Source organism: Sus scrofa, chromosome 14, assembly GCF_054392235.1.
Source record: "Sus scrofa isolate SSC_HxYL_T2T_F1_AM1 chromosome 14, Sscrofa_HxYL_maternal_Yorkshire_Landrace_v2.0, whole genome shotgun sequence".
NCBI lineage: Eukaryota > Metazoa > Chordata > Mammalia > Artiodactyla > Suidae > Sus > Sus scrofa.
Window position 1 is genome coordinate 67,619,332 of NC_139396.1, and position 24,391 is coordinate 67,643,722.

Here is a 24,391-nt window from a genome sequence, read left to right on the forward strand (position 1 = left end):
TATCCCTAGCTATTCTCAGTGGTTCAGAAGTGGATCTTTCTGTGCCGGTTCAAATCCAAGACGCCACCTAGTGACAGAGCTTCCTAATTGCAGGCAGAGTACAACTAAAACTAGCACCAGTTCTACAAAGAACCAGATCCCTGGGTCAGCAAAGCCAGTCAAGATAACAGTAAATAGGAGCTTGCGGGGCTCAGCAGAAATGAATCCGACTAGCATCCATGAGGACTCGGGTTCAATCCCTGGCCTCGCTCAGTGGGTTAGGGATTCAGTGTTGCCGTGAGCTGTGGTGTAGGTAGCAGATGTGGCTCAGATCCTGCGTTGCTGTGGCTGTGGTGTAGACCCGCAGCTGTAGCTCCAATTGGACCCCTATCTTGGGAACCTCCATGTGCCACAGGTATGGCCCTAAAAAGCCAAAAAAAAAAAAAAAAGTAACAATAAATAGGAGTTCCCGTCATGGCTCAGCAGTTAACAAACCCGACTAGCATCCATGAGGACACAAGTTCGATCCCTGGCCTTGCTCAGTGGGTTAAGGATCTGGTGTTGCCATGAGCTGTGGTGTAGGTCCCAGATGCAGCTCGGATCCAGCATTGCTGTGGCTCTGGTGTAGGCTGGAGGCTACAGCTCTGATTGGACCCCTAGCCTGGGAACCTCCATATGCTGTGGATGCAGCCCTAAAAAAAAAAAAAAAAAAAAAAAAGGACAAAAAAGAAAAGTAAATAAACTATTCAGTCTAGTTTTGAGTCAATACAATAGCCCTCCTAGAGGAGAGTTTTGAATTTCAACATGGGTTTTCTTTGCTTTAGCCCAAGAGTCTGTCTAACATAAGCATTTCAGGCAGATTCTTCCCCAATACTCTCTTTGCCAAAGACTGGCTCTTCTTCTGTCAGATCCTTAGGCTGCTCAGATTTCTCATTCTGCAAACCACATACACAGTGCCTCAGATTCATGGGGGTCCTTTTCCCTGAGCAGCAGGTAGATGCCAGGCCATGGGTAAGGAGCTCGTTTAAATGCTACTCTTAACAACCTACCCTGAGACAAGTGCTGCTCTCCCCATTTTCCAGGCAAAATCACTGAGTCTCAGAGAGGGGAAGGCCGAGGTTACACAGTGAGGAAGATAGAAGCAGGATTGAAAATTCGCCCTGAGCAAGTCAGTGCTGCCCCCCGTCCCCTGCCTTCCTTTGATCTCTCTGCTCTCTCCACATCTGTCTGCCTGGGTGGCTCCACTCTGACCCTCTCTCTGTCCATGTCAGGCCTGCGACGTTAGGGCTCAGTTTCTCTCGGTCTCTCTCAGTGTTTATCTCTCTTGTCTCTAACATTCTCCTTCTCTCTCTCTTTTATCCTCCCTCTCTCTCTCACCTTCCTCTTCTCTGTCTCTGTTTTCCCTCCCCCCTCTTCCTCTTCCTCCCTCATGGGATCAGGGGAGCACCCAGCCAATATCAGCTTCTTGTGGCTGCAGCCTGTGGACACGGGGAGGCAGCCCTGGCTCTCTGCCAGCCTAACTCAGGAGCAAGCCCTTCCCTCTGGCCAGGGCCCCCACCTCCCCATCACCTCTCTGAATAGCCTCCACTCAGATGTGTCATGAATAACCAGAAGCCCTGGGCCAGGCCTGCTGAGGACAGGGGCACAGGGTATTTCCTGGCAGAGCAGGGCAGGGGCTGCCTCTTAGAGTACAGCTGGTTCAGAGGTGCTATCTCATTGTGGGTTTCACATGCATTGCTTTTCTTTGGAGTGAAGTCGAATGCCTTTTCATTCTGAGTTGTCTGTTCATAATTTTTGTCAATTTCTCTATTTGGTCATTGACTGATGTTATTGATTTGTAAGAGCTCTATATACATGGAGGAAATTAGTCTTTTTATCTGATTGATATGTTGCAGATTTTTTCCACAGTTAATCATATTACTCCTTTTCTATGTAGAAATTTTTATGTACTCAAATATATCCTTTATAGCTTCTGGGGTATCTATCTTTCCTAGTACCTTATAAAGACTACAGAGGAGTTCCTGTCATAGCTCAGTGGTGACAAACCCGACTAGTATCCATAAGGATGTGGGTTCAATCCATGGCCCTTCTCAGTGGGTTAAAATCCGGCGTTACCGTGAGCTGTGGTATAGGTGGCAGATGTGGCTTGGATCCTTCTTTGCCGTGGCTATGGTGTACACTGGCAGCTGCAGCTCTGATTCAGCCCCTAGCCTAGGAACTTCCATATGCAGCAGGTGTGGCAAAGAAAGAAAGAAGGAAAGAAAGACAACAGAAAGGGCCTAGCCTCTATTTATTATCTACCAGGGAAACCAGACAAGTCAACAGAGGGCTGCTGCACAGAATGCTGTCTGCTATCAGTGGGGAAGCCCAGTGGATATGTGACCCAGTCTTGGGGGTAGGCAGGGAGGGGATGCTGTCTGAGTTGAGACGGAAGGGGAATGGACATTGACATGCAGAGGAGACAGGATGGGGAAGCCCTGCAGCCAGCTGGAGAGCACAGGGTCAGTGGGGAGAATGGAGACTTTCTTTGGTGTCTGGGGTCTGGGGTGCAGGGAGGATAAGCAGGTCAGGCCACATTCTGTCCTCAGTCTGAGGGCTGCAAGGACACTGAAGTTTTCCCTCACAGGGAAATGCACCCATTCGCCATTGGGAAGATCCAAAGGACTTGAAGGATCAGAGGGGAAGGGAGAGGCCACTGAAGAGACTGAGGCCACATCCCATGAAGGGTGGGGAGGCTGGAAGGGACAGTGCAGCTGCACAGATGGAGAGGATCCCGACTCAGCCCCGAAGGGCTAGAAGGAGGGCGGGGCAGGAGAGCCTGCGATCCAGGAGCTTGAGGGGTGTACATCCCCCAGATGCTGTCCATCCACTGAAGACTCCCCAGGCCAAGCCATTGCCTGGAAATCCAGTTCCCCTGTGCCCAGTGGCTCCATCTGCCTGATGGGACTGCCCACACATGATTTATTCCAGCATGGGCCACCCAGAGCCCCTTGGTCAGCCAGTGCCAGGCATGGGCAGCAGATGGAAAAAGAGGCAGCTGGGCTGGCACCCTGGTCCTGCCCCTTCTGTCCAGTCCCCCCAGGAGCTGAAACAAACAACCTGGGGTCTCTTTCCCCGAGTACGCTTCTCTCTGTGTCTGTCTCTCTGCCTCCCTGTCTTTCCTTCTGCCTCTCTCTGCATGTCTCTGGCTCACTTGTCTCCCACCATCTCTGGCTTTCTGGCTCCTTTTCTCTCTCTTTCTCAGTATCTCTCCATATCTCTCTCTCTCTCTGACTCTCTCTCCCTCTTCTCTTCCTCCTCAGAATCACTTCCTCAGAGGTAGAAACCATTCATCCTGAGGGTGTCAGATTGGGCAGACCCACATGTTCTTGGCCCAGCAGGCACCTCCTGAGACTGGCAGGGCTGGCAGGAAACTCCAGAGCCTCTGCCCTGAGTGACTCCTCTTGCCTGCCCTTGCAACTGCCAAATAAAGCTAATCCTCAGGGACTTGTGGCCGCCATTCCAGATGTGTCCAGCAGGGGGAGGGTTTCACCTTAGTATGGCTGGGAGATGGCCCCTTCTCACCCAGAAGGTCCTTTCGCTTGGCAGACTTTGTTCCTAAACCTTTGGTTACCAAGCATCCCCCTTACCAGCCAAAAGTTCCACTACCAGTGATTTAGGGTTAAATGAGGAAGAACCCCTGTTAACTGCCCTCACCAGTTAACAACATGAAATGTATCAGTCATTATCACTCTAGTATAAATGAGCCAGCAGCTACTCTCTCTTACTCCTCAGCTAGGTGGATGCTGCTGAAGGAAAGGTTGTCAGTCCATTTTTGCAGGAGGAGAGATATTGAAAGAGAAGCAGAACAAGGGATCCCCAAAGAAGGGAGGGGGGTCAGAGGTGGGGAGAAGAAAGGAGGGGATTTAGGGGGAAGGAACCAGAGGAAGGGAAATGGGACAAACATTGCTAAGGGGCAGGACTCTCATTTGTCCATTTCTTCAGAGGCAACAAAGCACAGTCACAGGAAAGTCTCCAAGTTTTTTTTTTTTTAAGTTTTATTGAAGTAGAGTTAATTTACAAGGTTGTGATAATTGCTGCTGTACAACAAAGTGACCCAGTCATACATATGCACATAACCATTCTCTCTCAGAATATTTTCCCACCTGGATTGTCAGAGAATACTGGGTAGAGATCTCTGTGCTAGACAGCAGGTCCCCGCTGGCCAATCACTCTGTATACCTCAGTGTGCATATGTCAATCCCAAACTCCCAGTCCATCCCTCCCTACCCCCACCTGTCCCCTTTGATAACCATAAGTTTTTCAAAGTCTGTGGAAAGTCCCCAAGTCTTGTATCCTTCCCATCCAGTTCCAGATGGGGACACTGAGGCTCAGAGAGAAAGCCTGGCAGAGATCATGCAGACATCCAGGTCTCCTAAGTCCAAACACAGGCTCCCTGTCCCGCTATGCCTGCCTGTGCCACACCCTGCCAATCTGTCAGTCTCCCCCACCCCCAGAGGATTCCTGAAAAGGGCAGGAAGGTCCTCCAGGAGCCCTAATTTATGATTTTCCGACAGCTTCCTTCCTCCCACCACTCGCTTCCAGCCCCAATCCCCGCTCCCTGAGGAAGGAATGAGCTGGGTGAGAAGGGCAGCTCCCGGAGCATAAATAACCTGACTGGGCAGCTGCAGGCTCTCTGGGTCCCCCAGTGCCCCTCACCCCCGACCCAACAGGGTGCCCCCCACTCTGGGACCAAGGGGCCTGCCGGGCTGGGCCTCTAGATCAAAGGCACAGAAAGCAGGCATTGTTCCCTAACCTGGAAGGCTGGGGCCCTGGCCCTGCCCTTTGTCTGGGCAGAGGCTTCTGAGGCCACTGGCACTGCCTGGGCCCCTGGGGGCTGCTGCCATGGGTTCTGGGTACCTCCAGCCCTCTTAAGCTGCTTCCTCCCCCATAGAATGGGGGATACGGGTGCTGATCAAGTGGGGCACAGGGCTCTTATGGGGAGGCGTGCAAGCAGGGCTGATATGATGGGAACCCCCAGCCACGGAGGCTGTGCCCTGGGACACGGGAGGAGGAAAGAGGCCCGGGGGAGCTGACGGGGAAGGGAGGCTGTGACCCAGGTTTGTTTGCTGGTGAGGAGAATAGCATTTCCTGTTTGGACTAGGCCGGGTGGATGTGTCAGCGAATCCACACCAGAAGGGCTGTGTTTCCTGTACCCCACGGCCTGCTCTGGGCAGTGTATGTGTGTGTGTGTCCGAGTCCGTGTCCCTGTGGGGCCCACACGCGTGTGTGGGTGCAAGTGCTCTCTCTCACCTCATCAGCTCCCAGATAGGAGTTTAAATCTGAGCTGAGTTCTCTTTTTGCCCAAAGAAGCCCCCTGCAAGGCTGAGCCAGAGGGCAGCAGTGTGGCTGGTGTGTAAGTGCTCAGGCCGGCACCCATCAGTCACCAGCCCGAAGGGACCTCAGGGAGCCCCACACCTGGGGATAACAAAGCAAAGTGAGAAGAGGGCAGGCGACAATGCAAGCAAAATGCTTAGCACAGCTCCTGGCACACAGTCAGCGCTCAGACCGGAAGCTGCTGTCGTTACTGGAGGTTGTGGTCTGGTCTTGGCAGCCGAGAAGATCAGGCCCCCAGGGAGGAGGCTCCGCCCACAGGGACCTCGAGCCAACAGGCCCCTCTCCTCCACATCGCAGCAAACACTGAAACCTCAAATGACCAAATCCAGGTCTCTTCAGCATTTCCTGCCCTTCCTGCTTTGGGAGGAAAGACGGCCGGAAAGTAGGCTGACATCCACCAGGAAAATGTACCCTTAAAAGGGGGCTTCATATTGTGTCCCAGGACCACCAGAGACCCAAAGCTTTAAAATTGCCTTTAAAAAAATTTGAGGAGTTCCCGTTGTGGCTCAGTGGTTAACGAACCCCACTAGGATCCATGAGGACACAAGTTCAATCCCTGGCCTCCCTCAGTGGGTTAAGGATCCAGTGTTGCTGTGAGCTGTGGTGTAGGTCGCAGATGTGGCTTGGATCTGGCATGGCTGTGGCGTAGGCCAGCAGCTACAGCTCCGATTCAACCCCTAGCCTGGGAACCTCCATATGACATGGGTGTGGCCCTAAAAAGAGAAAAGACCCCCCCCCAAAAAAATTGAGGCATAGCTTATTTTCAATATTACGTTAGTTTCTGTTATGGTTATATTAGTACAGCAAAGTGATTCAGTTATACATATATATATTCTTTTTCAGATTTTTTTCCCATTATAGGTTTTTAAAAAGATACTGAATATAGTTCCCTGTGCTATAAGTGGGACCCTGTTGTTTATCTGTTATATATAAAGGAATGTGTATCTCTTAATCCCAAGCTCCTAATTTACCCCTCCTCCCCCACTTCCCCTTTGGTAACCATAAATTTTTTTTCTATGTCTGTGCGTCTGTTTCCATTTTGTAAATAAGTTCATTTGAATCACTTTTTAGAGTCCACAAATAAGTGATATCATATGCTATTTGTCTTTGAATTACTTAGTGTGATAATCTCTAGGTCCATCCATATTATTGCAAATGGCAATATTTCATTCTTTTTTATGGCTGAGTGGTATTCCATGGTGTATATATATGTATCACCTCTTCTTTATCTACTCATCTGTTGCTGGACATTTAGGTTGCTTCCATGTCTTAAAACTTCCTTTTTTTCCCCCTCAGGCAGGGAAATGAGGCTTAGAGAGGGCAGGCAACTTGTTTCAAGTCACACAGTGCTCAGTGGTTGGTCTGGAATGAGGCCTAGGCCTATGGGGTTCTGAGCCTTGTACTCTGAGCTCTAGCTGTATAGATACATGGACCAAGGGACTGTAGCCTCAATAAGGACGGGACCCCCTCTGAGGTCAGCATGTTGATAACAGCTTTTCCTGGGAGTGTCCTTGGCTAGAGAAATTCCTCAGTGGCCTGGAGCTCCCATGAGCTTGATGATAAAGGAATGTATATGCCATTCATCACAGGAGCAGCTCGGATGTGTCCCAAACAGACCTGGCAGTGCATCCTCATTCTGTGGCCCTCCCAGGTTCTTCCCACTGCCCAGCGCTTCCCCTTCCTAAAGAGCTGCAGGCCCTTCAAGCGCCATTTGGGGTGTTGGGTTTTGATCCCGGCACCTGACCAGGTCTCAGCTGGGCCTGGGGTCCTCTCAGGAGATGGCCCCTTGAGAGTGACAAGCTATCCAGGGGATTAAGTCAATTAAGTCACTGATCTAGTTGTGTCAAAACAAAAGCTAATCAGAGAGGCACAAAGCTGCTTTTCTTGGGAGTCAGACAAATGGCACATAGTAGGTACTCCAAAATCACAGATGGAAGGTAGGGAGGCAGCTCCACTAGGGGGCAAAGTTGGCACCATGACGATGTTGTTGGAGGATGTGGGAGCATTTGGGGGACCACGTGAAGCAGGGGACAGTGGGTGCCAGGGCGCTACTGTGATATCTTATTCCTGTCCACTCCCCATAAGGAACATGCAACTGTCCTCCTTACAATGAAAAAGTGGGGCTCAGAGAGGGGCAGGCCTTGCCCAAGCTAACATGAGCAGAGGGAGCAGAGGGAGGGTTTGAACCCAACTCTTACTGCCTGCCCCCTGGAGGGACAGGAGTGGGCTCTCTCCACCGGCACACCCTCTGTGTCTCTGACTCAGGCTGGGGCCTGGTGCTGCCCAGCCCGAGTGAGTCTAGGCGAGGCAGTCCCGGGAATCAGATGTAGGGCCAGCATACCCTCTTGCTGGACTATTTCTAGGAGAGATCCTGGATCTGGACAAGCCACAGCTGGATCCCGTGGGACAGGCCGCTGGGACACCACCAAGCCAGCTGGCAGGACAGCATGCACCTCAGCCCCAGCAGAAGGCGGTCAGGCACCATCCCAGACTTTTGGAAGCTTCTGGGTTCCCTCTGATGAGAGCTGCAGTCCCTCTGCATGAACACGCACTCCTTTCACAGACACAGTCATCACACACATGCACACTAAGCATCACACACACCCACCATGCACACATACACGTTAGACTTAGATGCATCTCAGTGGGATTCACAGCCCTCAGCCCTGAAGCTCCCTCGTAGCCCAAGTGGAGTAACTCCACTCTAACCCAGTCCTTATTTGTTACAGGTGGGGAGACCCAGCCCCAGGCCCACTGATGTCTGCACTCTTCCCTAATTGTGCTTGAGAGCTGAAATGCCCTCCCAGAAGTCAGGAGACCTGGATTCTAATCCTGGCTCTTCTAACCACTGATGGAGAGCTGTAGCTAGAGGAGGGTCTCCTCTCTGCCTCAGTTTCTCCAGCGGTAAAATGGTGGCAAGTGTGGACACTGGCTTGACTGGGGTCAGCACTTCTCCCAGAGTCTTCTCCCAGGGGGACTACAAGTGCCTGAACCTCGTTTTTTTTTCTCTTTGAAATGGGGGTAATTGTGCCCACCTCACCCAGAGTGGTCTGCAGATTAAACCGAGGGAGGATGTGAAGGGCAGGAGAGGTGCCCTGCATACAATGGCGCTCACTGCTCAGGAAGCCTTTGTTGCGTGGACGGACAGATCCCTTGTGCCCTGGGAACTGGATCCCGCCAAAGTGTCGAGAGTGAATGAGGCCCTCGCATCATTAGCCCTGGCTGGATGGGTTTGGATCCTGGCTGCTTCTGAGACCGTGGCCTGGCCTCTGTACCCTAGTTTGCAACACGTGGGAGGGTACCTCAGAACTGGTACCCCGCCCCCCAAAAGGCCGTGCGGTGCAGGACGTTGGGCTCAGGTGGGCACCTGGCGGGCTTCCTAGAAGGGGCGCCGGGCCCCCCGGGGCTCCTTCCGGGTTGGCAGCGGCGGCGCAAGGGGCGGGGGGCCGCGCGGAGGGGCCGGGCGAGGCCGGGAACGCGCGCCCCCGCCCCGCGCCCGCCTCCCGCCCGCCCTCCCGCCGCTGCGCTGGGAACCGGGATCCGCGCGTCCGGGGCGGCTGGCGGCGAGGGCAGGCAGGCGAGGACGCCAGGCTGGGGGCGACGGCGAGGGGCCGCGCGCGAAGGGCGCCGGGCGCAGCATGGGCGGCCCGCGGGCCTGGGCTCTGCTTTGCTTCGGGCTCCTGCTCCCTGGAGGCAGTGCCGCGTGGAGCGTCGGGGGAGCCCCGTTCTCTGCACGCAGGTAAGGGCTGCCCCCTCCCCCACCCCGCGCCACCCCTATGCCTTGCCAGCCGGGGGTTGGGGACCTGGACTCCAGGTACCACCACCCACCAACCTCCGTGCAAGCCCGGGGAAGGAACCCGGGTCCCCACCTCATTGCCAACCTGGTAGCGGGGGGCAGGGACCCTGGGCTTCCCGAGTTGCCTGGCAGAAGCTCCCGGCAGTTCGGGGGTCCCCTACTTCACGTATCTGGAGCCATCAGCACCCCCAGACAGCCTTCTCCAGCACTCACTTCTACTCCAGAGCCCTAGGGGAGGGGGAGGGGCACGAGGGAGGATACCCCAAGACTTCCCACGCCCTAGCCAAGGGCCCCTCCCTGCACACAGGAAAAGTCCAGGACACCCTTGAGCTGACACTTTGGGGACCCTCCCTCCCTTTACCCTGTTCCTGGCTTTTTTTAGTACCCTGGCTATTTATTTCCCTCGAAGGAAGGAGATTGGGGTGGAGTTTCACAGACCCAGGGTCAGTGTAGGCCCCAGAGACCTGGCATTTGGGACTGAGCTGGGAGCGAACACTTTGTCTTCCTGCGCTTTCTCTGGAGGCAAGGGGCAATGTCTTTGGTGGTGGCGTTTATGGAGCATCTCCCAGGACCAGGTGAAGGGGCCCTTTACATGTAGTGTCCTCCTTGTTAATCCTTCCAGAATTGAATGAGTAGGGAACACCTGTCCCCATTTAGCAGATCAGCAAATTGAGGTCCCAGAGAATTAACATAATCTGAGCTCACTGGCCATTAATTGAAGGGCTGTGATTTGAATCTGTGTCTTTCTGGCCTTGATGACATGATTTGAACCTGCCCACACCCCTGTCCCAGCTTTAGTCCCTGCCCCTAGCCCTGCCCCTGCTGGGGTCCCCTCTCGAGGGCCAGCCACTGCTGTTGTCTGAGGCAGACAATACGGAGTAGCCAGCCCTCTCCAGGCCTTTTCATCCCATTCAAAGTCTTGCCCGGCCCCCACCCCCTACGGCCTCAATTCTTTCTTTTCAGAAATTCCCCTTTCCCAGTGGTCAGGGGCCAGCGTGCCCCCGCTGGGCTAGCAAGAGCAGGTGACATGGGCAGGGCTGGAGGGCAGAGGTGGCTGAGGTGTCAGAGGCCAGAGGAACAGTTATCTGAGACAGGGACTGATGGATGGCAGATGTCACAGCCACCACCATGCATGCTGACCATACCTGACCTGGGCTGGCATCCTACCTGCATCCATTGCTGCCAGAATCTTTCTGACTGCTTTGGGAGGCCCACATTTTTATGATCTTTATTTCATAGAAGAGGAAGCCGAGGCTCAGAGAGGGGTTATAACCTGCCCAGGGCATGGAGGTAAACCCCCAGGGTCCGAGATGATATACTGACCAAGACTCTGAACTCAGAATTCCCAGTGTCAAGCTCAGGATGATAGTTGAGAAGGTATAAGACCCGGACTGCCCTTCAGCCAGTCCACAGCAGGGCCTCCCGGCCTGGGCTCCCTTCTCCCCAGGACTTCCTCTGTGGGAGCAGGATGGTGGCTGTGGGCAGATATCAGGTCACTGGGACTGTCACCCTATCTGTTCCCCAAAGGCTCACAGTGGCCTGAGCATCACCAAAGCACTGTAGGCAATGCTATTGCTTCCATTTACAGATACAAAGACTGAGCCCTAGAGAGGAGAATTGGCACCGCCATTCAAGTCAAGCATTTTCTAGATCCCGTTCTCTTTTCACCCAGCAGTTCTGGAGGAGTCGTCAGTTCTAGGAGCTAGGAAAGGTTTGCGAGTCGTGGTTAGGAATTAGGGGCTGTGGCCTCAGAGCAGGGTTTTACTCCTGGCTCTGTCACCAACTCAGTGTGTCGCCTCAGGCAGGACACTTGGTGGCCCTGGGTTTCCTCACTGTTCCCCTCTTTCTTCTCCACCCAACCCCCATCCCCTGCTCACAGGCCTGTTCTTAAGACAGTTCCCCATGGGAAGGACCAGTACAGGGCCTGACAACAGTGGTCCCTGTTGTCACCCACATTACATGGGGGAGAGGAGAGACCCCTGGCCAGAGGAATCTTTGGTTCTTGGCTGCCAGGACCTACCCTCGTGGCCCCATCTTAGCGTCACTGGAGACAGCATGTGGATGTCACGTCCCATCTGCCCTCCTTCCACCCCCAGCCCAGCGCCCCAGGCACCCCTTGGCAGCCGAGGGACCAGCAGCAGAAAAGAGGCTTTGTGCCTGGGGAGGGGGAGGCCCGGGAAGGCATCCAGGGGCCACCCCCAGGCCCAAGAATGTGTCAAGACTTTGAGACCCTGGAACCAGGGTACCCGGGGGGCTGGGCAGAGCTGCCTTGGCAAGCCCCTGTCCCCATCTGCCCCCTGTCCCCTGCTGGGGCTGCTTCCTGCCCCTCCAGGGTCTCTCCTGGCCTTCATGATCTGTATCAGTGTCTCAATGCTATGGCTGTAGAGGTGAAGCTCTCACCGGTGTCCTGCCCAGGCCTCTTCCTCCTGCTGGACTGGCTTCCTTTGGGCAAATCCAAAAATCAAGGAGAGTGGAGAGGAGTTCCCATTGTGGCTTAGTGGGATAAGAATCCAACTAGTATCCATAAGGACACAAGTTCGATTCCTGGCCCCACTCAGTGGGTTAAGGATACGGCGTTAATGTGAGCTGTGCTGTAGGTCACAGACGCGGCTCACATCTGGCATTGCTATGGCTGTGCTGTAGGAAAGTGGCTGCAGCTCCAATTTGACCCCTAGCCTGGGAACTTCCATATGCAGCGGGTGTGGCCCTAAAAAAACATTAAAAAAAAAAAAAAAAAAAAAAAAAGAGAGAGAGAGAGAGAGGAGAGTTCTCTTTCCAAGCCCTCTTCCAGGAGATCAGATCCCAGGGCTACACCTGTATGGATGACCTGGACAGGTGACTTATCTCGGGGCCTCAGTTTCCCCCTCTGACACACAGAGCCTGACAGTCCCTATCCCAGAGTCAAGGGGAGGATCTTGTGCAGAAGGTGTGGTGCTGGTGTCTCTCAGGGAAGCCACTGGACCACTGCTGCCTAGTGTGGGGCCCAGGTCACGGTCCAGGAACAAGAATTACCAATAGGAGTTCCCATGTGGTGTGAATCCGACTAGGAACCGTGAGGTTTCGGGTTTGATCCCTGGCCTCAATCAGTGGGTTAAGGATCCGGCATTGCCTTGAGCTGTGGTGTAGTTCACAGACATAGCTCTGATCTGGTGTGGCTGTGGCTGTGGCTTGCAGCTGTAGCTCTGAGTCAACCTCTGGTCTGGGAAGCTCCATGTGCCCCAAGTGTGGCCCTAAAAAGCAAAAAAAAAAAAAAAATTACCAATAGCCATCATTGCTTTGCTAAGGCTTTGGGTGGGTGAGACCTCCCTGCAGAAGAAGGTTCTGCTGTCCCCATTTGCAGACGGGCAAAATGAGGCCCAGAGAGGGTCAGGGCCTTGTCCAAGGTCACCAAGCAAGGACGAAGCAGAGCCAGGACTGGAGCTTAGCCTCTGGTGAGGGGTTCTGGCTCTATTTACCGTACCCGGCTCTGCGTCTTCTTTCTTTCCTCTCCTTTTCATAACGGCCCTTGGCCCCCAGCCCACTTGGCTGCCTCCTGCAATTAGCCCCTATCACTGTTCCGGATCACAGGATCACAGCCCTCAGCCTCGTGGAGACAAAGTCTCCTGGGCCCCTCCTTGCAGGGGGTGGAGGGCAGGTGGGGGGCCCTAGCTGGGAGGGGGAGTGGGGGCCGGTGCCAGGCTGAGCTGGTCTGGCCTGTTTCTCTCCTCCCTGCGGCCTCTGGGGGCCCCAGAGGTGCTGAGTAGGCGGAAGTGGCAGGCCCAGGAGAGAAGTGCTGCCTCCTCCCAGCCCCTGCCATCTCCCCATCCCTCAGGAGCTCACCCAGCCTCACCAGGTTCTTGGGAAGCTTATCACCAGTGACACCCTGGAAAAGAAGCTCCCAAGAGCAGTGGGATGGAGTCAGGGCTGCCAATGAGTGCGCCCACCTTAGGGAGCCTGAGTCCTGGCTCCTCTACCAAACCCTGTCTGTTCTCAGTCATTCAGTCATTCAACGAGCCACCTTGGGTGCTTGGGCTGAGCCCCATGCTGGCTTGGTCTGCACCAGCCTCCTCCCCCAGCACCTTCAGGGGAGAAAAAAGCTCAGGGTTACTGTGGTTGTGGAGACCCCTGCAGGTGCCCAGCTGTGCCCAGGGCCTCAGGACCAAGACCCCCACCCCAAAGGATGAATAGGAGTTTGCTGGAGCAGGGGGAGGGCTTTCCAGGCAGAGGGACTTTCGTAGGCAGTGATCTGAGGTGGGGAGAAGACGCAAACTGGTATGTTTGATGTGTGTGCATGTGTGTGAATCTACACACTGACCCGGAATCTTCATTCTGTGCTCAGGGCCGCCCTTCTGTGTCTGGTGCTTCTGACTGTCCTCTGCCTAGGTTGCTCCCTCCCTCCCTCCCTCCTTCCTCCACTCACAGGGTCCGTCACAGTCTTAGGGGTCCCTGAGTCCCCCTGAGTTTGTACCCCAAATTTTATGTGTTTTTCTGGGAAAGAGTGACAACTCACATCAGTCTCCCAAAGGGGCTTATGTCTCTCCCAAAGAAGATCCCAACAGATTTTTTTTTTTTTTTGGTCATTTCTTGAGCCGCTCCCATGGCATATGAAGGTTCCCAGGCTAGGGGTCAAATCGGAGCTGTAGCCACCAACCTACGCCACAGCCACAGCAACTCAGGATCCAAGCTGCGTCTGCAATCTACTCCACAGCTCATGGCAAAGCCGGATCCTTAACCCACTGAGCAAGGCCAGGGATCGAACCCGCAACCTCATGGTTCCTAGTTGGATTCGTTAACCACTGAGCCACGACGGGAACTCCCCAACAGATTTTTTTTTTAAATCACAGCTCAAAGGGTCGGGGGCCTTTCGAAATGCACCTTTTCTTTCTAGGGCTGCACCCATGGCATATGGAGGCTGTCAGGCAAGGGGCTGAATCGGAGCTATGGCTGCCAGCCTACACCACAGCCACAGCAATGCAGTGGATCCTTGACCCACTGAGTGAGGCCAGGGATCAAACCTGTGTCCTCATGGATGCTGGTCAGATTAATTTCTGCTGAGCCACAACAGGAACTCCGAAATGCATCTTTTTAAACTTCTAAAATCCCACCTGCTCATTTGGAGAAACGTTTCCATCCTGTGGTTAAGAGTACAAGCCCTGGACTTCCCGTGTGACTCACAACATAAGAGTACAAACCCTGGAGTTCCCGTCGTGGTGCAGCTGAAACAAATCCGACTGGGAACCATGAGGTTGTGGTTTAGTTCTCTGGCCTTGCACAGTGGGTTAAGGATCTGGCGTTGCCATGAGCTGTGTTGTAGGTCGCAGACGTGGCTCGGATCTGATGTTGCTGTGGCTGTGGCGTAGGCCAGCAGCTGAGGCTCCAATTCGACCCCTAGCCTGGGACTCTCCATATGCCCCAGGTGCGGCCCTAAAAAGACAAAAAGAATACAAGCCCTGGGGTTAGGCAGACCTGGGTTCCAATCTGAACTGTGTTGCTTATCCTGGGTGCCCAGGGTACATCCCAGACCCTAGAGCCTCAGTCTTCCCATCTGTAAAGTGGCGGGTGGAAGGCCCAGCTCCCAGCGTGATGAACAGAGCAGATGGAACACTCCTCTCCGCCCACAGAGGTGGCAGTTTGCTTTTCCCCACTTTATACCCACCTCTCTCTATGTGCAAACATGTACAGACAGCCTCTTGGCTTTCTCTTCTTATATTCATAGAAATCTCTTCCCTCTATTGGTCTGCACGTACTTTTCCTCCTTAATCAGGCACTTGGAGACCTCAGGCTCCATCACAGCCTCTGGTCCTCTGTGTCTAGGGGTCCCACTTGGGCTGTTCCAGTTTTGGGCTGTTCCTAACGGTGCCATAACAAGCACCTGTCGCCTCTGCCGTGGGGTCGTCAAGGGCTCTGTTGAGCTCCCACCAAGTCTCTGGGCTAATACAGTCATCCTTCTCCAGCTTTTCCACCTCTGTGCCTGTGGCCCGGTTGTGTCATCCTTTTGGAACTGATTCCAGTAGGATGCAGGACAGTCAAGGGACTTCCCCAGTGTCCCATAGCAAGTGTGTCAACTGGTTCCTGACTTTCTCCTTCAGGTGGGCTGAGTGGGGGTGGGGCAGCAGCCAGGGGCTGGGTTTCAGCAGTGGTGGGCCCCTCTGTGATGGCCGAGACATTCCAGGTGCTCACCGGCCCTCAGCCCTGCACGGGGTCACAGGCCTGCATTTTTTCCCAGGTCTGGGAAAGGAAGGACCGTTTCAGGTGACCCTTCTCAGCTTGAGCCCCCACCCCACCAGACTTTCCTTTGTGGCCTGGAGCCCGGGGTCAGCAAGTTCCCAGGCTGAGGTCTTCACAGAGCCACAGACCGTGGCTCTGATGGGGAGGAGATGGGAGCTGAGGCCTCTGGGATGGAGTCAGGGGCCAGGCTGAGCCATCCACATTCCTGGGTTCAAGTCCAGATCCACCACGCACCAGCTGTGTGACATGAACTGTTGTCCTCCCTCCCTGAGCCTCAGTTTACTCCTCTGTTAAGTGGGAGGAGGGCATTCCTGGCTCACTGTGGGAAAATGATATAAATACCTGTAGCATACAGTAGGTGCTCCATATATGCAGCACAAGGCAATTATATTGGTTGCCATTTGGAGAAGTCAGTCCTTCAGGCCCGGGATGTTGATTGTGCATCCCAGCTGTCACACAGAGGGGACCTGAGGATGAACGAGCAGGGCGCCTCTCTCATGCCTCGGGGAGGGAGGGGGCAGACCTGAACCACCACCTTGACTCGGCGTGACAGGTGTACAGAGTACTGCGGGTCCAGGGCAGGGAACCTTTGGTTCTGCTCCATGGGGGGTGCAGGTGGGAGAGGACAGGGGGAGAGGCGACAGCACAGTGGGGCTTTGAAGGTAGGAGGAGCCAGGTGGAGAACTGGGGGAAGGGTGCTCCAGACAGCGGGCCCAGCATGAGCAAAGGCCTGGACTGGGGGACTCCATGGCAGGAATGGGTGCAGGAGACACAGCAGGTTGAGAGTAGGGCTGAGCAAGAGACCTGGCCTGGTTTCCATTGTATGACCCTCCCTCTGGGGAGACAGGGGCGAGATGGAGGGGCTGCTGCCGTTGTCCAGGTGGGTGGCGGGAGGCAGTGGTTGGAGAGGAGATGCTGAGGAGGAAGCACCCCTACAGCTCATACCCCAGGACCCCCAAGAGTCCCCAGCACAGCCACCCCTCCAGGGCTCTGGAGTCCACTCCTCAACCACAGCAACACAGATTCCCACAGAAACCTAAAGGACATAGGGAGCTCAGGTGTCTCACTGCCTGGAGATTGGGGCTCCTGGAGAGAACACAGGCTGTGTGTGGCTCCTGAGCATCCCATTTTTGGTCTGTTTCAGGAACTGGTGCTCATACGTGGTGACCCGCACCATCTCGTGCCATGTGCAGAACGGCACCTACCTTCAGCGCGTCCTGCAGAATTGCCCCTGGCCTATGAGCTGCCCTGGGAACAGGTGAGTGAGACCATGTGGAGAAGGGTTGGTGCCAGGGTTGCATCAGGAGTGCAGAGGAAGCCTGGGACCCCAAGGGTGGGTGGACAAAGGAACCATTGCCTAGTCTAAGCACTTCCACTTGGCTCTTGGGCCACCCTGGAGGGCTTCCTGGAGGGGGGCATTCCACTATTCACCCATATGCCTTCATTCAATGCACAGTCACCTCTGGGTCAGGCCAGTCCCGCTCACAGGCACTTCTTGTCCAGTTGGTTTCTAGATCATCCCCCGCCGGGGAGGGGGTTGGGGGAGGAATGGAGGGGCTGATTCCCAGAAGGTAGGGGGAGAGAGGGCCTTGGAGGCAGCTGAGGACCCTGGAGGCTCTAGCTTTGCCCCCCTGGATGGTGGGAGAGGTGGCAGAAGGCCCTGTCTGAGCCAGGCCACCTGGGCCCTCTTTCAGCTACAGAACTGTGGTGAGACCCACATACAAGGTGATGTACAAGACGGTGACAGCCCGCGAGTGGAGGTGCTGCCCTGGGCACACGGGGGCGAGCTGCGAGGAAGGTAAGACGGCCCCAGGCACAGGCCGGGCGCCTCCCCTCAGGGGCATGGGAGGGAGCTGAGACTGTAGATGCTGCAGGGTGCGGCGCCACGCACACCGGACCCGCTGCACAGAGCTGCCAGCCAGACACAGCCAGTCACAGTGGGTGTCCGCGGTCCCATGGGTGTGGACTGCCTGCCTCTGGAAGACTGTCAGGAATCCTAGAGGAATTCCATACGTGCCGTGAAAGTCTTAGGTCGTGCATTCCAAGCCTTTCCTCCAAACTTGGGGTGTTTTCATGGGAGGTCGGAACAACGCAGGGAAGCAGGGCAGGGCTCAGCAAGGTCGGGACGGTTGTACCCATCTGGAAGGTGAGGAAATCAAGTCTCGGGGTGTGTGGGCACGTGGCTCCTAAGGGGCAGGATTCGAACCCAGATCTGCCTGGCTTTCCCTAGGCCCTCAGGGATGGGAGGACTCAGCTGGGCCCCCTGCGTGTGGAGTGGGTCCCAGGCAGAGAAACCCTTCTCACCCCACCACCTTCTCTGCATGCAGTTCAGTAGCTCGGGGCGCAGAGGAGGTAGCCCGCACCCCCCAGCACCTGGCCACGTGGTTCCTGGGAGCGCTGTCTCCTCTCAGGCACCAGCTTCTACTCAGTGGTCCAGACTGCATCCAGCCTCACTGTCTGGCTGAACCCAGGGAGCAGAAATTTTGGGGGTACCAAGAGCTATGCTCCCAAGAATGGCTGTAAAGAGGAGGAGCTGATCTAGAGGCCCCTCAGGCCTGAATGCCCCCAGGCATCACAATAGTGTGAACATCGGTCAACATATACACTCCAATTCCAGAAACACGAAAGAGTGAAACGCGGCCTCTGCATCAGGGGCATGTAATGCTAGCAAGTCAGCGTTCAGAGGTGCCTCTGGAGGGATTTACACACTTCACCTCCCGCAACCATGCAACAGCCCCAGTTCACAGATGGGGCAGTGGGGGCCCAGAGAGGAGCAGTTGCAAGCCCAGAGTCCAGCAGAGTCGGGCAGTGAGGTGGTTTCCATGAGGAAGAGTCCCCAACACAGCTGGGGAAGAGCAGGGCAGTGGGGAGCTGCCCGACACCCCGTAGGGGTCCTGCAGAGAGGCTCCCCACCAAGGCAGGTGTGGGAGGCAAGGAGGGGCAGATGAGAGGGGACCGGGAACAGCACATCCAGACCCCAGGATGCTGGGAGAAAGAAGGGGAGGCAGAAGAGCCCCAGGGCTAGAGGGGAGCCAGCCAGGAGGCCACAGAGGAGCTGGTGGTGAAGAGGGAGTGAATCTCCAGGGTTGAGGGTGGCCAGGCAGGGCCTGCCCAGACATAGGCCTCTCTGTCCCTGGCTCCCCTCCCAAGGGCAGACCGTCCCAGGTCTGCGGGGCTGTCATGGAGCAGGTGGGGGCAGCGCCCATGCCCTTACGTCCAGCAGCTGTAGGCCACACATCAGAAGCCAGGCTAAGGGCTGGGGATCTGCCGATAGTGAGGCAGGGGTGCAAGACAAGGCCTGGGGCTAGACCAACCCTGACCTCTCCCTCTGCAGGGACTTGGGGTCCCAACCTGGAGATGGGGGCTTCATGGGCCAGGCTGGCTTTGCCACACGCCAGCTGTGTGGCCTTGGGCCAGGGACTCCCCATGCATTGTGCAAGTCATTGTGCAAGGCATGGGGTGGGGTGGCGGGGAAAAGGCTGCCATTCAGGCGGCACTTGTCTTGTGCCCACTCAGAGGGAGGGGCTCCTTCTCTAAAGGGCACTAAGCTGCCTGGGGCTCTCCTGCACTGAGCCTCAGTGTCCTCATCTGTCAAACGGGCAGGATCTTATAGTCTGCTTCCCAGGGATGTTGTGAGGATAAAATGAAGCAGTAAAGACCCTGCAGGGTGCATGGCAGCCCATGGGGGCAGCATGTGATGCCTGATGGGATGAGAAGGCCACTCCCCACCCACAAGCTCAGGGTGAGTAAAGGGTGCCCAGACCTACATATTCTAGAAAATTGCCCTGCTGGGGCCCTGGGAGTAGAGGGTGGGGAAGCATGAGGACATCGCTGACCCATGCCAGGCCCTGCTCTTCCTACAGCAGCCAGCTTCAGGCTGGGCTCCCCCAGCTGTTTCCCCTGCTGGTGACTGCCCTCTCCATCTGTCCAGTGCTATGACATGACCTGGGGCCAAAGAGCTGCATCGCCAGGAGCAGCAGGGCCCAGAGTGAGCTGAAGAGGGAGAGGGACCACCTGTCATTCCAGAATCCAGCCATGGATCAGCTATGCTGTGCTGTGTGACCTGGGGCAAGCCTCTTCACCTCTCAGAACCCCATCTCTTTCTGGAGGTCACCTGGGAGTGAGACATGCCCACCTCCTCCCTTGTTATAAGGACCAGAGACTCTTGCCTCCAACATAGCTACTTAGTAACTGTCTTCCTTCCCCCTCAGGCCCCCTGTGCTGTGGAGTCTGCCCTGCCTCCCACTTCTGAGACCCTATTTCTCAGTCAGCTGCTTAGCAAATAGGGCCTCTAGTCTCAAGACTAGGTTTGTGAGGCTGGCAGACTTCATGGCCCTTTGCCCTGGTTTTCCTACCTGCATAGAGGGAGTGTTTGTTCCATGATGATGAGCAAAGCTGGTCTCTTTCATGTTTTGACAACCAAGTGGAAGGGCCTTGAATAGGCCCCTTTTTGCAGATGGAGATACTGAGTCTCAGAGAAGTGAGGGGTGGGCCTGAGGCCACTCAGCATGAGAGCTGGGACTGGGACTGGGACCAGCCTGGCGAAGCATCCACCTGTTAGTGCCTCCAGGCCTCGGGACATGAGCTGGATGGCAGGGAGGAAGACTGGCCCAGGCTCTCATCTGGTTCCCACCAGAAACAATGGGCCAGGAATGGCCAAGACCAGAATGCATTATCTGGGCAGAACCCCTGAGTGGCCTGGGCTATTGGGCTCTGCCTAGAGCAGGGCCTAGTGGCCGCCCTAGTAGCTCTGGGGGCTCCCTGCAGACAGGTCTTTCTCCCAACAGCCACCCTGTCCAGATAATGAAAGTGAGGCTCAGCTCAGGAGATCCTGTGTCGATTTCACGCAAGGTCACACAGCAAGTAGCATTATGACTGGGCTTCTCCTAAGGCCTCTGACCTAGGGTCCGCAGTGTCCCCTGCCTGAGACCCTCCTGGGGGAGGAAGCTGCCACCATCCCTTCATGCCGGGCACCATGATTTGTACTGACCTGCATTCTGCCATCATGACCAGGGACAGCAGGGCAGATATGGAAATAGGCTGGCAGAGAGGAGTACCGTTGCTCAGGGCCACCAATGGAGTTAAAGCCCATCAGTCAGACCGGAGCTGGGGTCTTTGCAGCAATGCCAGCCAAGGACATCATAGGAAGCGTGTTTAGACAATTGGAGTAATGGAAGCCAATCTCAGTCCTGTCCCCTCCCAGATAGAAAGACAGAGGGGGGAGTTCCCATCATGACTCAGCAGGTTAAGAACCCGACTAGCATCCCTGAGGACATGGGTTGGATCCCTGGCCTCAGTCAGTGGGTTAAGGATCTGGCGTTGCTGAAAGCTGTGGTGCAGGTCACAGATACGGCTTGGATCCTGAGTTGCTGTGGCTGTGGCTGTGACGAAGGCCAGCAGCTGAAGCTCCAATTCGTCCCCTAGTCTGGAAACTTCCATATGCCATGGGTATGGCTGTAAAAAGACAAAGAAAAGGAAAGAAAGAGGAGCTCCCTCACCTTACCCCCATAGGCTCCCCCAGAGCCAGGCAGCCTCCGCTTTCTCCCCCACTGCCCCCATCTGCCCTCTACACCTGTCTCTTCCCCATGCATGGACCCCTACAGCCCCTGCCCTCCATGGTGGGGAACAGCAAAGGAAGGAGTTTGCCCAAGGTCGCACAGTAAAAAAGCCCAGGACCAGCCCGGCACTTCTGTGGGCCCCTCAGCCTCTCTGCTGTCTGGTGCTGGCCCTTCCCGCACATCCTTCATCCTTCATGCATTTAACCAGATGCCAGGGGCAGGGCCAAGCCTGTGCTTTACTTCACAGACTTGGAATCCTGCAGGTTAAACGCTGTATGAATCAGCCTGGATCCGCCACCCATCTATCCACTCCTGGGAATGCTCGGGAAATGAGTGGGGATCTCATTTTACCCAAAGAGGAGCTGAACAGACAGACTGGGGCTTCCCAGAGGGCTGCTTTCTTGGAGCTCCCAACCCCAGCCCCTGACCCCGAACCCTGGCTCAGGCCAACAGCAGCAAATATTTACATTTGCAAATAAATTCCCAGGAGGAGAGCTGGGCTGGGGCCGGGGAGGCTGCGCCCTGCGGTCACTGGACCCAGCAGACTTGGGGGAAGGGTTGTGAAGGAAGAAGCCCCTTGGAAAGAAAGTCAGATGTGGGATCCAGAGATACCCCAACTTCTCACACCCCCTGCTAAAGGATGGCATTTGAATTCCATGCTCTTCCCTTCTCTTCCCCCACTCTGGTCCTGCTGTGTGGACAGGCAGCCCCTCCTCTCTGGGCCTCAGCATTCTCATGAAGATCCGTTGAGAAGGAGTAGTAGACACTTAGCAAAGGGGAGGGGGGCTGCCTTGGGGGCACAGGGTGAAACCACAGATGGCGCTGGCCTTCTGGAGGTCAAGATGGAGTGATGAGAGCTTGTGGGGGAAGGGGGCTTTGGTGGATTGCCTGGTCTGTCCAGGAAGGCTTCCTGGAGGAGGTGACATGGGAGCAGCTGTGGGGAGGTTGTGTGTGTGTGTGTGTGTGTGTGTGTGTGTGTGTGGCGCTGCTGAGGACCTCCCAGGTGGTGGTCCCAGAGTGGGGCCGGGGTTTGTGCTCCTGGGACTAGCCAAGTGAGGTTGGGGCTGAGGAAGGGCCCTTCAGGATGGACCACCAGGCTGGGGTGAGGGGGGCTCTCAGCCTACTGGGGCCCTGGCTCAACCAGTGGGAGGGATGTGACATTTCATCCTATAGGAGGCTTCCCCAACCTGTGGCTTTCTTCCAGGCCATTTACAACCTGATTCATCCCTTAAAGTCTTTCTGTGAGTTTATCAGAATTTGAGGGAGGTTGGGGAACCATGTCTGGGAGTCCTGAATCCAGATCCAATCTTTCCTGGTCTTTTGGACAGTTTTTGTTGTTTATTTAAGCTTTCTCTTTTTTTTGGCTTTTTGTCTTTTTAGGGCCACACCCCCGGCATATGGAGGTTCCCAGGCTAGGGGTCCAATTGGAGCTGTAGCCGCTGGCCTACGCCACAGCCACAGCAATGCGGCATCTGAGCTGCATTTGTGACCTACACCACAGCTCACAGCAATGCCAAATCCTTAACCCACAAGCAAGGCCAGGGATCGAACCCACATCCTCATGGATGCTAGTTGGGTTCATTAACTGCTAAGCCACAACGGGAACTCCTTAGACTTTTTTTTAAGTTTTAACTCACAGTTTTCTTTGAGGCAGTTCTGTCTACACTGTTTGTCAGGCCATGTTTTCATTAGTTCTTCTCATTTTCTCTGGCTCCCAGTGAAATGTCCCAAAGCAAGTGAGTTGAAAAAGACTTTCCAACCACAAGCTCACAGAATAATACCTTGGGGACACCCCAGTGTAACGTTACATTTATGCTCATTTTCAAAGACAGTTGTGTTTTGCTGTCCAGATTATTTTGCCTTTTATTTTGTTTGCTTGCTTTAAATTCATTTTCAGCCAGTGATTCATGCATTCATCATCAAGAGGTTTATTGAGGCCGGCGGGGCCCTACTGTGTGCCAGGCACTTTTCCTGGCCACGCACAAGACGGGCGAGGTCCCTGCTTGGGTTCCAGCCAGGGGGGTGGGGGGGTGGGTGGTGGTGGAAGATCAGACTGCGGAGCTGGCACAGCAGATGACATGTTAGAGGGTGGAAAGTGCTGTGGAAAAAAGAAAAGACTGGAGCAGGGTTGGAGGGAGGGGGGCAGGGTTGACGCCCCGCCAGACTTCATCGCAGAAAACACCCAGACTTCCGTGGCGTTGAGAGACGGCCACTTCTTTTGGTGGACTTCCTGAAAAGTCATAAAGTGGCCTTTGACGACTTCACCTGGGAGCAAAGAGGATGAGGAGGTCTGGCCAAGGCCACTCTTCTTAGGAACCAGCGTCCTGGTCAGGCGCCAGGCCTCCCCTCCCCTGCCGGGGGAGACTTGGGGGCTGACCCATGGTGCCAGGTAGCCCAGGAAGGAGGCGGGTCCTGGAGTTAGACTAACCCAGGTTCTAATCCAGGCTCCAGCCTTCAGCTGGGCCACCAGCCCCTTCACCCCTCTGCCTCCTTCCCCCCCCAAAAGGGAAACCCTCATATCCACTCGTCTGTTTATCTGGGCACGGGGCACAGAGGAGTGGTGATACCCAGCATCTCTGTGCCTCAGGTTCCCCATCTGTAGTGTGGAGGAGATGTAAGCACCCACGTATGGGGCTTCGAGAGAACAGTGAGGTGATACTGTATGTGAGACGTGCCTAGAATGTTCTGGGCCCAAAGTAAGGGCTAAACAAGCCTTAGCTGTTATTATTATTACCTACCTTGTAGGATGGACCTGGCCCATGTGATGCACTTAGCACCGGGCACGGCTCACAGTGGCAACCCCACAACTGCCTTTGTTTTGCCCGCAGACCCCACCCGCAATCCCTGCCCTAGTCCTGGGCAGCCTTTATTCACCCCAGGTGAGATGTGTCCCCTGTGAGGGGGCAAGTCATAGGTCCCCGTGGAGGGCATGCTGGGCCAGGCCTAGTATGAGCCAAGGCCCCGTGGTGGTACCCAGAGAGGGCTTGGCAGCCTCCCTGCAGGGGGCTGGCCAGAGGGACCCGTCTGGTTTGAATTCCCGGGGCCTCCCACTCCCTGCACCAACCCGCAGCCTGGCTCTGAGCTGCCAGGCCCGTGCCTTATTTGGGTCTTGTCTCCCCCCAGGCGACACTTTGTGGCCTTAAAAGGCAGGCCTGGGGTGGGGGGCAGGGGGGTAGAAGAAGGCAATTGCCATTACTGGCTCCAGAAGCCCTCCAGCTGTGCAGAAAACCAGACCCCCAAAGCCAGACCAGCCAGGACAGGATGGCCTGCTCTTCATGGGGGTGGCAGCAGGGATGGGCGCCTGGAACGCCCCCCCCCCACCCCCCGCCCTCCCAGGCAGCCAGCTTCCTTCTGGTTTTCATTTAAAACCAGGGCTGGATCCACTCTAGTGTCTTCTTACCAAGTGGGTCAGGGAGAGGGAGGGTGGATGGCAATGTTACTGCGTTTATTGAGTGCCTACTGCATGCCAGGCCCT

General features: G+C 55.5%; 1 protein-coding gene across 11 annotated transcripts in view; it reads left to right on the plus strand.

Annotated features, from left to right (window-relative positions):
* The first annotated feature begins 8,892 nt into the window (after positions 1 to 8,892).
* Positions 8,893 to 24,391, plus strand: part of EMID1 (EMI domain containing 1) — a 44,089-nt gene continuing 28,590 nt past the window's right edge. For all 11 annotated transcript variants that reach the window (XR_002338673.2, XR_014825866.1, XR_014825865.1 and 8 more), the window contains exons 1-3: positions 8,893 to 9,094; positions 16,503 to 16,616; positions 17,053 to 17,156. Coding sequence is in view for 8 of the 11 variants with exons in the window: in XM_021073276.2 (XP_020928935.2) it covers positions 8,994 to 9,094; positions 16,503 to 16,616; positions 17,053 to 17,156 (319 nt within the window). In the remaining 3 variants the exon portion in view is untranslated. The remainder of the gene's footprint in view (positions 9,095 to 16,502; positions 16,617 to 17,052; positions 17,157 to 24,391) is intronic.